Genomic DNA, 13,608 nt, shown 5'->3' on the forward strand with positions numbered 1-13,608 from the left:
TTGTGGAAATGTGTGTTTTGAGTATTGAAGCACCCTGAAGAGATATGTATTCTTGCGAAATGCAACAAATTAATTTTGTTGTATGAAAAATTAATTTTTAAGTAACTTCTAAAGAAAATGCTCTTTAACTCTGCGCCCGATTGAGATAGAAATCTTATTTGTTCAGCAAAGTTGCATATTTTTATAGTTTGTACTGTTCCTTAGAAATCATGTCACTATCAAAATTAGCAAAAACAGTTATTTTTTGACCAAACTCGTGACTTTAGTCATGACCTTGAAATGCGGTCAGGCATATATTAATATTTTTTTTTGAAACGATGATTCTACAATTGATGAAGGGACGGTAAGGGAAAGTAATGAAGAAGGGTTTTTTCAGGAATGATGGGGAAGGGTGGAAAAGAAGGGGGGGGGGGGTAATAGGTAGCTATGCAACAAGTTGTCGTTGTGACTCCTATCTTTTGTCCAATGCTGGAAGGTGCATGGGTCGAACGAAGCTGTAATCAGAGATTATAACCGGATTTGAACCCACAACACCTGCCAGGGCGTGTCGCTCACTGGTACCCGTGTACCTTTGAACCACAGAGGCGCTGGACAAAAGAAGTCTGCACAACCCCCCTTATTAACCATAGCGCGACATGGGTTGGTCTATTTTTAGACACACAAATTGTGCCTCTTCCTTCACCTACTGTAGAAACAACCGACCGAGAAGTTTTAATCTAACGTCTTTTTACTTTCAGGACGACGACACTATGCAGGCCCTTACGACTTGCAAGGTACTGCGTGTGACGCTGTTCGTCCGAAAGCGTGTTAGTCCGCGTTTCTCAGCGCGGTTCTTCGGAGAAAGGCTCCGTTCCTATGAAAATTGACCAAACTCGTGACTTTAGTCATGACCTTGAAATGCGGTCAGGCATATATTAATATTTTTTTTTTGCATGGGTTTATTCTCAGGCCCCTCCCCATCCTTCCTACTGCATTCTGCATTTACTAACAATGAAAGCCTCTTGCCAGGGCAAGTTATAAGAGTGGTACTTGCTTGAGGTGCGAATGAAGCCTCTTGTTCAAGGGCAAATTATAGCTTGTTCTGCTTCCTGGTTCTAGGAACGAGATTGGGAATGCATAAGTAGTAAGGAACGCATACATACACACATACACACCCTCACTCTGTGCTGAACTCTGCTTTACTGACCATGATCAAGCCTTTAGCCGGGACTGGTTATAAGAATGATACTTGCTCGAGGTGCGAATGAAGCCTCTTGTCCAAGGACAAATTGTAACTAGTCTCCGCACTTCCTGGCTCTAGAGCTAGATTGGTTGAAAAGCAGTAAGAAGCGTAGAGGGGAAAAAGGGTGAAAACACACTGACATTTTAAGCACGGATAATAAGCAGTTCACTCACTCTATAGCGATACTGCAATAACAACGAAGTGCGGAACAACACTTGGATAAGATCACAATAGATCAAAATGCTGGTCGTAGTGATAAATCCACACACACAAAAAAAGGGAGCATTTATACGAAATGTTTCAAATGTTTTGAGGATACTATATTGCCAAAATGAAAGTAAAAGATGTTGGAAAAAAAGTTCCACTTCTTGCTATTTTGGATCAGAGTGCATATTTTAGTTTCCGTGCAAGGTACATGTAGATTGAACACAAATTTTTACACGAGCAGCTTTTTATTACTCAAAGTTTATGTCGTGAGGCACAAAAATACTGAGGAATAATTTTTTTCGTCATGTTCCCAAGAACGGATCCTTACAAAATTAGTACCAAAATAGCTGACAAAGTTTATTGTAGAATCGAAATTTAAAATTAAAAAAAACTGCTTAATTTTAACATTTTTTCACTTAAGAATTTTACAAATATGACATATGGGAGCCCTCACCAGGTATCAGCATCTGAGCTGCAATACTAATTTTGTGACACCAATTAGTTTTTGGACTATGGATAAATTCTTGTTTTGCACTGCGTGTGATTTTGCCCACTCTTTTGTTAAAGTGTCTTCAATAAAGTTTCAAGAGAATTGTGTTACATACATATTGACTTATGTGACAGAAAATAAGTTCAACTCGAATCCAATTTTCAACCGGCTAGATTCACGAGGTTAAAGGGTATCCACGGTAAAATTGCAACACACTCAAATTGTTCTAATTTTTGAACCGTTGGGTAAAATTAACTGAAAATTTGCATGAAGAAAGTTCAAAATGCTTTGTTTATACTGTGTGAGTCTTTTTATCAGATGCGCAAAGATGGGAAAAATGCCGATGAAAGAGCAGCTCCTTTGCGAAAAAGTCGAAAATCCAAATCTATCACCTCGTGCCATCGGTAAAAAGTTGGGAATCTCAAATTCTACCTACTGCAAAGGATAAGTTTGATGTTCCAGAGAACCTTCGAAAACATAAAATGTCGAACTTTGCCAAGAAATTCTTGATTTGGCAAGCAATTTGTTCATGTGGAAAGCGGAGTACAACTTTCGCACCCCAGGTACCATAAACATAGACAGGTGTGTTTGGACGAGTGTATCCTAAAGTGATTTCTTTCTGTTCTGAAGTCTCACAACTGTTCTACGATCTTCTGGCCGGATTTGGCTTTATGACATTACGCTAGGGACGTACTGGGGTAGTATAAGGCAAATAATGTTGATTTTGTGCCGAAAAAACGCAACGCAGTTGTGGCCAATAGAAAAATACTCGGCTATTATGAAGCAGAATCTTCTAAAACATCTTAAAGTAGTCAAAACCGTTGAAGAAATGAAGAAAGTATGGGTAAATATGCAAACCATGTCGATTTCGAGGTTGTGCAAGATCTCATGGATGGAGTTAAGGCAAAGTACCGGCATTTGGATGCGAAGGCGGAATTTAATAAAATAAAAACGCTAAAACTAAGTTTAATTGTTAAAAACTCGAATTTTGTGCGTTGAAATTTTACCGTGGACACCCTTTACGGACAATTCGTCTGTAAAATGATAGTGATCGTACTATCAAAGTGTATAATATATTAAATATTTCTCGTAAAATGATTATTTTTTCAAGCAAGAACGAATAGTAGAATACACAGGAATATAGAGATATTAGAAGTAGTAAAATACATTGACTCGCATAGAAACGGATCAAATAAAATTTCGATTTAGACGAAAAATATTGTGGAGGATCACCTGAGCAACATTTTTAATGTTATTCGGTTTGTTTGTAATTCCTTAATTTTTTACCCTGTATCTTCCATGTTCTTAGTTTCGCGAAAGTAGTTTCAGCACTGTATTTTAAGGAAACTTTAATCGACTCGTCGCTACTAAACTGATTGTTAATTCCGATTTTAAATGAAGAGTCTATTGTCATATGTCGATATAAAACACATTTGAGTAAAGTAACATCACTCTCAGAATGTGTAAGTAATCACTTCTCGAAATGAAATAACTTGCAGTTATAAAATACTTTGTAAAGAAACAGTTAAATAACTATTCGAAAATCGATTGCGTCATAGGTGATCCCCATAGTAGTAGTTTAAAAATTGAAGCAAATTTAGTAGAAAACCATCGAAAAATATTAAGCATTGGTAATTCATCGAGAAGAAGAAACTGGAAAGTTGACAACTACAATAATTTCAGTAGATGATTTCATTCACTTCAGAGCAGAGAAATTTTAAAACACCAAACATAAAACAAAACATATGGCAATGAGAAGAATACGGATCAGTGTGACTATCGTGCAAAATATGCTAGCGATTGCTATGGTATTATAGTTATCAACGGCCAGTCCCGGCTGTGAGTCCCCGTTGAGAGAAGTTCTATCTATTTCACTGGAAGTACTAGCTGTGTGTCTGTAGGTTGCGATCATGCGTGCCAGTTTTTTTTGTGTTGTTAATTCCGCAATAGATGCTCTCTGTCACTTACAAAAAATCTGCAAAATATTGTTGGCTGAAAAAGAGAATTGTTGGTGTTTGATTTTTCAATTTCAATTTAGTCGTTAACTGGTTCTGGATTATGAACGAAATTATTTATGACAATTGAAATGCGTCTCGAAATGTGTATGTGAGTGAGTGAAAGAGATGTCTAATGCGAATTCTAATGGTGAGGCTCTTGACGATGCAAATGTGCATGAGATAGCGCGAATGAAATGAGCAGCATAGCAAGCAGCCACAGCAGCATTCTGATTGAAAAAATGCAGTTTTTATGCTATTTACGACTCTCACCTTGACCTTCGAATTTTGTAGTCACCGGCCACGTTTGCCGGCCGAAGATTCACGGGCCGTGGATGGCTTCGACGGTGGGATCCGGTTAGCGCTTCGTCTCCGCTGTAGCTTGAATTGGACGAACTTCTACTCGAGCTGCGCAGGTAACCTTCGTCGTAGCGTCGTTCCAGAGTACTACTCCGCGATCCGGAGCTCTGTCGGGACACTAGCGACGACTGAGAACTATTCATCTCTCCTTTCCGGGAGCTGCCTTTCGTTCGATCGTCCGGTGTTCGCGATCGCTTCTCCGGCGTAAGCGAACGCTGCTTCTTGAGATTTCGTATGCTACCGTAGTCTTCGTTGTCGTACAATCGTTCCGGGGTCAAGGACCGTTGCGGTTTCAGTGCACTATGTGCGGTTAAGGTGTTTCCCGATCCGGAACTACCATGCAGAGACCTGCTCTTCATTTGATTCATGTACGAGGTGGACGATTTGTAGCTTAGTGCCAGCGAAGACGATTGATCTTCGCTGGCGTCTTCTTCGTCATCTTCTACGCCATCGTTGGAATAATCTGTTGGTTAAATTGTAATACAATGTACTTTAGTAAAATTCCTTACTAACAAGTGGCAAATGACTTACCCGATCTAGCACCACTATCACAGGAATTTAGTCTTGAATTGCCAACGGAGTCGGACCGGTAACCATACGATGGTAATCCGTGGGTTGAGTTGGCTTTGGTGGAGAACTGCGAACGTCGGGATCGATTCATAGCACCGGCTGATGTTGCACTGGAAGACATAAACTGTGAATCGAGCGATTTGTTTTTATCACCGAACCGTTTCAGTGATTCGTATCCGGAACTGGTAATGCTGCTGGCAGGAATCGTCTTCGGGAAGATGGGTGAGCTATCCTTCAAAATTCCCACTGGGTTGGTGATTGGTTTTTCCTTTTTGGTTAGATAATTAGGTGAGTTTCCCGTTAGGGTGGAAAAAGTCGGTGATTTATTTCGTCTAATGAACGGTTGGTCGGTCGTTTTTGGCATGGGTGCCGCCAGGGAAGATTCAAAATCGAAACTCTTCGAAAACGTGTCGGAGTAGGAGGATTGCTTCTGTTTGTGCTGTTGGGCTGCGATGACACTGGACGTGGTGTAGCGTCGATTGTCGTACTCGAAACTGCGAGAGAAAACCATTCCTTTTGGATTACGATTTTCATTGTCAGCTACCGATAGAAAAATGTGAGTTCCGGGCTTAATTTCCCTAAGGCGATTTTTGTGTTTGGAATCTTGAAAGGCTGGTGGCGGTGAAAGGATTGGGGTCACCGGAGGTGGTGAGTTATCCGCTAGGTTTCGTTTGATTGGCAAACATACCGGACGACCCCCAGAAGATTGCTCTGGATCTATTTTCAGGATTGTGACATTGTCCTGTCTTTGTATTCTTTGCACTTGATGTCTTCGCGCTTCATTTCGATTAAGAAGATCCTCCAGCTTACTTCCCTTTCCGTAGCGATTCTCATCGTACTCGATGTACTTTCGGGACACCCTTTGCCCAACCAAATCAGACTGGTACGATTTAGCTCGTACAGTTCGATCGAAAGGATGCGGCGGTGGCTGACTGACCTGCACCCAGCCGGATTTATTGAGAAAAATTTCATTCTTTTTCAAATTTTCACCGAACAGATAGGTCGGTTTGTCGTTCGAGTTTCGATAGTGCATTTCCTTTGTCTGATCTACCTGCTTATCCTGATTATCTTTCGATTCGTTGTTGGTTTTATCCTTTCTCGTCAATGTAGGCGATTTGACATAGCTACCGGCAGTGTCGGTCCCGTCCGTGGCCGTCAGAAAGCTGGTATCCGAAGAGGTCGGATCTTGTTTGACGGGAATTTCTGGCAGCGGAAAGTCTATGATATCGCATTCATCATTGGCGATTAATTTAATCTCGTTAGTGTTATCCGTGGCATCATTCTTGCCGGCCGCTTGCGGTGGGAGTGGAACCGAATTGAAGCCGCTCGTGGGATCTGGTTGCAAATCCTCCTGAGAGGATTCGCTCCGCTTAATGGAAGTTGGCTCCTCGCTAGTCGGTGTTTTTTGCTGCGGTGCTAGCTGGCCAGCTGAACGCGACGGCGATGTGCTTGCCGACGGTGGTTTTTCCTCCGGTGATCTGTGGAGAAAAACATCGAGAGCAAATGAGAAAAACGGTAAGCGAAGATGATTTGGTGGTGATGGTTTTTTTATTGTACGACACTGGCGTTGGAGGAATAAATTTTGTATAGATGTACGAAAATAAGGCGAACCGTTAATCGGATTTGGAAGATGGTTTATCTGCTGTTCTCGTTAATATTTAATGTCAACGGATGAATTAGTGGGTATTGTTTCGAATTTAATTTATACATTGAATTTTCGGCTTTAGCCATAAAGTTTTGGGTAACAACGGTACCGGTTCCGGTACCACCGCCGTATCAGCGCTAGTCTAGGTATCGAAATAGCAGACATGTGCTAATACCAATAGTTTCAATATCAACTGGTTTATAACAGAATATATACGCTGGGCTCTGGCATTAGCTTGGTAAGAGAAACGATCGATACTTAAAAGGTTCGGAAGCTGCAGAGTATTTGTGCAGACTGAAATGCACATAGGGTAACCAACGTATTTTGGACCCCCTCAGCAGCTGTACATAATTTGGACACTTACAGCAAAATCAAATGCAAGTGTCCAAATTATGTACAGCTGCTGATGGGGTCCAAAATAGGTTGGTTACCCTACTGAGTGCTTTTATTTAATATGCTAATTAAAATTAATGAAACGGTGGCGAGGAGTATTTTATGATATTTTTCAAAGCGAAACGGAATTTCCGAATGAAAGAAGCTCACAAGATAATCAAACGACTGAATCCGAATAGAGAAATTACAGACAGAGTAAGTGAGTCATTATTAAAGTTGAATTCGATTAAAATGGCATTCCTGTTAACAATTTTAAAATAGAAGAACACATCGTCAATATACTTTAGTAGTTCAAGCCAGTTAGACCAGACAATTGCACGCTTCATTTCCTGAAGGCGACGAGAAATTAATTTACATACTTTTGAAACTAAAGCGGCAAGGGGTGAGTATTTGACTTTACTTCTCAAAGTAATGAAAGCGGTTCACCGTCCACCAGTCAATTTTGAGCGGGCCCAATCAAGCGGGGGGTCAATTTTAGCCCGCCCATTTCAGCTCGTTTTAGTGCATTGAACTATACTGACACAGGGTAGAAAAACTTGAAAACATTTTTGGTGAGAACATTCGTTAAGTTGACCTTCATTTATTTTGGATGGCTTCGGAGTTTTTCCTAGGGTCGAAATAAAACAAAACGAAATTCGACTTCAGATACGATTTAGCGAGAGAACTAAAAACGAAGGGTCATTTAATCTCAAACGTACACAAGGTTTGGATCCGACCATCAGTGATTTCAACCAAAGTTGGCATAATTGTTCATTCCGACCCCACAACCAATTTCCCAAGATATTATGCCGATTGATCAATCCCCCTAGCAGTGACGCTACTTCCTTTTTTTACAGATTTTCAAAAAAAGTCATTTTTCGGGTTCAAATATCTCTGAAACAGTTTGATGTGAAGACATGCCAATATACTTTTTCTATGCCCTAGCCCTAGCCCTAGCCCTAGCCCTAGCCCTAGCCCTAGCCCTAGCCCTAGCCCTAGCCCTAGCCCTAGCCCTAGCCCTAGCCCTAGCCCTAGCCCTAGCCCTAGCCCTAGCCCTAGCCCTAGCCCTAGCCCTAGCCCTAGCCCTAGCCCTAGCCCTAGCCCTAGCCCTAGCCCTAGCCCTAGCCCTAGCCCTAGCCCTAGCCCTAGCCCTAGCCCTAGCCCTAGCCCTAGCCCTAGCCCTAGCCCTAGCCCTAGCCCTAGCCCTAGCCCTAGCCCTAGCCCTAGCCCTAGCCCTAGCCCTAGCCCTAGCCCTAGCCCTAGCCCTAGCCCTAGCCCTAGCCCTAGCCCTAGCCCTAGCCCTAGCCCTAGCCCTAGCCCTAGCCCTAGCCCTAGCCCTAGCCCTAGCCCTAGCCCTAGCCCTAGCCCTAGCCCTAGCCCTAGCCCTAGCCCTAGCCCTAGCCCTAGCCCTAGCCCTAGCCCTAGCCCTAGCCCTAGCCCTAGCCCTAGCCCTAGCCCTAGCCCTAGCCCTAGCCCTAGCCCTAGCCCTAGCCCTAGCCCTAGCCCTAGCCCTAGCCCTAGCCCTAGCCCTAGCCCTAGCCCTAGCCCTAGCCCTAGCCCTAGCCCTAGCCCTAGCCCTAGCCCTAGCCCTAGCCCTAGCCCTAGCCCTAGCCCTAGCCCTAGCCCTAGCCCTAGCCCTAGCCCTAGCCCTAGCCCTAGCCCTAGCCCTAGCCCTAGCCCTAGCCCTAGCCCTAGCCCTAGCCCTAGCCCTAGCCCTAGCCCTAGCCCTAGCCCTAGCCCTAGCCCTAGCCCTAGCCCTAGCCCTAGCCCTAGCCCTAGCCCTAGCCCTAGCCCTAGCCCTAGCCCTAGCCCTAGCCCTAGCCCTAGCCCTAGCCCTAGCCCTAGCCCTAGCCCTAGCCCTAGCCCTAGCCCTAGCCCTAGCCCTAGCCCTAGCCCTAGCCCTAGCCCTAGCCCTAGCCCTAGCCCTAGCCCTAGCCCTAGCCCTAGCCCTAGCCCTAGCCCTAGCCCTAGCCCTAGCCCTAGCCCTAGCCCTAGCCCTAGCCCTAGCCCTAGCCCTAGCCCTAGCCCTAGCCCTAGCCCTAGCCCTAGCCCTAGCCCTAGCCCTAGCCCTAGCCCTAGCCCTAGCGTTTCACTTTCAGGACATCAAGTTTGACTAGGTTGAATGTTCAAACGATAAAATCTGTTGAAGAAAAGAGGTGGTTTTGTACTCTAGCGTACTTCCCAAGCATGGATATCAAACCTATACCAATTTGTTTAAACGTCGTAAAGAATCTTCGACTTGTTCTGATGGTAAGATTTTTTTACTTTTTTGTCAAAGGAACCCACACTAAACAGATGGTGTGTTTACCTGTCATCCCTGGCTGTGAACCAAGGTAATCATAAGACGGTCGCAGTGGCCTTTTAACCCAATGCCCTTCTGGCATACAAAAAAAAAGGTAATCATGAAGAAAATGTATGGGGAAATTTGACTTTGAAACTTTACATACATTTTCACTGTCAAGTGTATAAAAGATCGTTATAAATATATTACTATAAAATTGCTGGACATTTTATCTATTCAACGACATATTAATAGTTATGGTTCGTTCAGCAGTATAGTAGTTATTAGCATTTGAAATCTTCCATTTGAACGTTACGCTTCTATTTTCGTTTTCACAAAGAGCTCCTCTGTATAGTAAACAAAGGCGTAGTCCTACATCAACTATCTTCTCAAGAGTAGGCCACTAGATTGCAGTTTTATAGCAATAATTGGAAGATTCTAGTGGAGCTCATAGTTTTATCAGCGGTTTAACGATATTCGTCATGAAAACCACTACAGAAACGTAATAAAACTTGGGAATACACATTTCCAGCTGAATTAATATGTTCGCTGATGCTCCTTATGCCATCTAAGTGGTAGACAATTTACTCCGATGGTTGAAGAACGATTGGTTACACCTTCGCCACGATTGATACATTTTCGCCATGGGATTTTCTATTGTTCAGCTGGCTACGATCACGTGTAAAGCGCCTCCAAAAAACTTTTGCACGTGAATCTCCTCATCGGGCCAGGTTTTTGTTGAAGCGATTACCTATATTGAAGTTCAACTCTCTTACAACAACACAAAAATTATCGATTTTGGTTCGTAGTCCACGCACGTTCTAATAGTAAATTACCAGCGAATCGGAATAGATCAGCCACATAGCTGAAAGCGGGGACTGCATCGTCGGAAGAATTGTCATTGGATTTATTGCACTTGCCTGGTCTGGAATTTACCAGTACTACCAGATCTAGCCTCAGATTATCGACATATAGCGGCTTGCAACCAAATACAAGTAGCAAAGAGCGTGGTGAATGACCAATTGGTTAAAACCACATTAAATAGCAATAAAAAAAAAAGTAGCAAAGCCAGATCGTTATGAAAAAGAGCGAATAGTAGAGGTCCCATGTTGCTACCGTGAGGCACACTTGAGCAATTGATAACCTGGTAAGAAAAGCAGGAGTCAAGTCGTGTACATAGAGTTCTGTAGCATTAGTGAAATTTGAGTCATTTTGTTAAATTCCGTGACGCACCAAGCCGTGAAACTTTCTACAACGCTGCTTTTCGAAGCATATAGCTTATTTATGCTTTCTGTTTTATGCTGAGCACACGATGTGAACTCCAAAACGAAACGACTAGTCATAAATCCATGTTGAACTGGCAGTTTTCGAACATTTCGTCGGAAGCCATTTTTAAAAACTAGAAACTATAAATAACTGTTTTCAGATTGTCGGAAATTTCTCGCGTTTCAGCAACTTATTAAATATAAAGCAAAAATATTGCACTAACAGCCTTGCAAACCAGGCGGAACCAAAGCTGGAATACCGTCGGGTTGCACCAAAGTATTCAATTTCATTTCATTTAGTTTATTTAAAAAAAATATTAAAAAACGATTTGTGCTACTCGAGGTAAACAATTAAAATGTTACTATTTTTAACATAAAAATTAGCTCAACAAGATACTTAACTAATCGATTTTCAATTCAAATTGAATTCAAAATTGAATGTTTTCCTTTAATAATTTTAACACGCATTTCTATTTATTTCTTCCAACTTCAGCACAGCACGTTACAGTCCACATACATGTTCCAATGCGGAAAAAAATATTTTTTTAATAATGTATGGATAGCGCGAAAATTGCATCAATCAGAAGCGGTAATTGAATAAAAATCTCAAACCCATTGTACGGTAAATAAAGGCAACTAAGTGTACATGCTGGCGACGATGTTAGCTCATACATTTCAACGAACATATTTCCTTTTTCCGAGAATGTCATCTCACAATTGGAAAGAAAAACCATTTTTTGCAGCCAAGTAGTTAGCTTCTGTTCTGCCAAAATGAATGTTTGAAGGGGAACCAATTGCACCATTCGTTCAACGCTACCCATCACTTGGCGGGAATCACAATCCTGCATTTACTAGATACTGCCATCTCCTGTTCCTACAAACGAACGAACGAACGAACTTGCTATGTTGACATACGATACCATTCTCCACCAGTCAGTAGAGTATTCGTCGTCGTCGGTTGATTCGCTCACCGAAGAGAAGTAGGTAGTAGGTACACACTCTTATCACAACTGCACAGTGCGCACAGATGTTAATGCTCGGTGAAACACAATGCTTGCATAGTATACTGCATCCGGGCTTTGTTCCTGCTTCCGCTAGAATGCATTAAAGCTTATCCTCCAGCAGCCGGCTCCAGCAGACCGTACCGCAGTTCAAAACAGTGATTGAACGGTCAATCTTGCACAAGCTCGTCTGACACTACGATTAATTTGATCAACAATTTCACAAATTCTAGCGAAACTATAATTTAAGGGGAAGTAAGGGATACTAACAATCGCGTACGCTCGTAATTCTACGAATTACAATCGGTGAATCGCGTTGGATTCCGATTTGTCAGCATGTTCCATGTAATAATTTCGAAATAGGATGTTCAAATAGCAGCTATTCAATTATTCAGATTGAGTTCCGACTCGTTTGACACTATTAATTTGTGCCTGGTATTTTTACAATCATTATAATTTCATCGCCCAGCCAGGTTGTGTGTTGATGACTGCAAATTTCGGCAGCTGCATTTTCTCTCAAAATTAAGCGTTCGTTTGTGACAAGAATGTGGTATTTATTATTTTAGTTTGAAAATGTGGCCCGTTATTGCTGGATTAAAAAAGTGCACTTAATTTATGGAGTAATTGTGTGTTGCTTCATCGTAAAATAATAATGTCGTACACATTTGCGACAGCACCCTTCGGCATTTTAATATAATTACATTTCTGTATGCGCTATGCATCATCGATGTTCATACACATGGCACATTACTGCCAACTGGTCGTGTAATTCTTTACAATTAAAATATAAGCGTTACCAAAAATCATTTCCACCACGATTGGCTCTATATAACATGGTTTTATTTACGACTGGCAGGTAATGTTGCATCATCATAATCAAATCAGCCAACCATAGGGAATGAATTACTAGAAATGTGTTGAAATGGCTTTAGATTCGTGTGGTGCGATCAACAAATGAAACTCTACATTGCATTCTAAATCGATTAACTGAACACGCAGTTACTTTTGTGACAGCCAGAAACTATCGCTTCAGCCTTTGCCTACAGTACTGGTCCTTTTAGACATCGGAAACGGCTGCTGCTAGGTGGCAGTCCAATAATGCTCACTCGACTCGACAGCATGAAAGAGTCGATACCATATGGAATCTAATCAGATAGAGTGTGTGTGCGGCTGGTCTACCGCTTATATTATTTGTTGCTTCCGACAGACGCCGTTTGACCAGATGCTAGTGTAATGTATGGAAACAAAGTTGTGATAATTGATATGTTTTTTCCCGTTCCTTGTGTTGTGTTGGTTTTATGGCATCCATTACTTTCCCATCAGTATTAATTTGTAACAAAGCACTTGTAAGATTACGTGAAAATTAATACTTTTAGATTCTTGGTTCCTACACGGAGTCTTGCGGAGAGTAGTAATTAAAATTAAATTGGTCAGAAGCAAAGTTTCACTGTTAGGTCCTCATTTTGTACTGAAAATTTAGTCTCAATTAGCAGAAACGATTGCAAAATTCAATATGCTACGATCCTGAAGAGTTTAACATAACTTTAATTTATGTTGATACATTTGATGAGATCTCAGTCAAAAATACTAATAAAATTGCTTACGATTTTTTTTTAGGTCCGTTCTTCCATTACAAACGACCAACCGCCTCCATCGAACGCCAAGACGATGTGAACGCATACCTTTCGGTTGTACAACAAAAACAAAGTTCAAAGTTGCTGCGAACAAATGGGACACCGGTAGAGGCACTTTCCAGGCTTATGCATATTTGATGAGATCTTCAAATCGAAACAGCATCGATACGATAAGTTGAAGTAACTTCTGTGTCGAGATAAAAAAACTGCACTCTGGTTGAAGAAAACATCCCCCAATCGCTTTTCCCCTTGTCTTAACTTTAGCTTCTATCATTTCACTGCCAGTTCACCGCAAGCGTCCACCACCGAGCACCGGTACCTACCCTACCATTCCCCGTAGACCGTTTACAACTTTTGACGTTATCGCTTCATCACTAAGAGCCCGTTCGTTTTTTTTGTACTCACTCGAATCAAAGTAGGTAGCTAGAACAAAAGCTCAACACAGAGCACGCCACAGAGCGCATAGGTATCAACAGAATCATGAAGGAAGGAAAAGTGGAACGAGGACCCGTTCTCGATTGAAAACAATGCAGTTGAACGCGCCCGTAAGTCCGTTCGTTCGAAGAG

At 42.1% G+C, this 13,608-nt stretch overlaps 1 protein-coding gene across 1 annotated transcript in view; it reads right to left on the reverse strand.

Annotated features, from left to right (window-relative positions):
- Window positions 1-13,608, reverse strand: part of LOC128736456 (uncharacterized) — a 189,928-nt gene that overhangs the window by 141,704 nt on the left and 34,616 nt on the right. The window contains 2 exon segments of the mRNA XM_053830938.1: window positions 4,187-4,736; window positions 4,805-6,321. Of these exon segments, the coding sequence (XP_053686913.1) occupies window positions 4,187-4,736; window positions 4,805-6,321 (2,067 nt within the window).

Source organism: Sabethes cyaneus, chromosome 2 (assembly GCF_943734655.1).
Source record: "Sabethes cyaneus chromosome 2, idSabCyanKW18_F2, whole genome shotgun sequence".
Lineage (NCBI taxonomy): Eukaryota > Metazoa > Arthropoda > Insecta > Diptera > Culicidae > Sabethes > Sabethes cyaneus.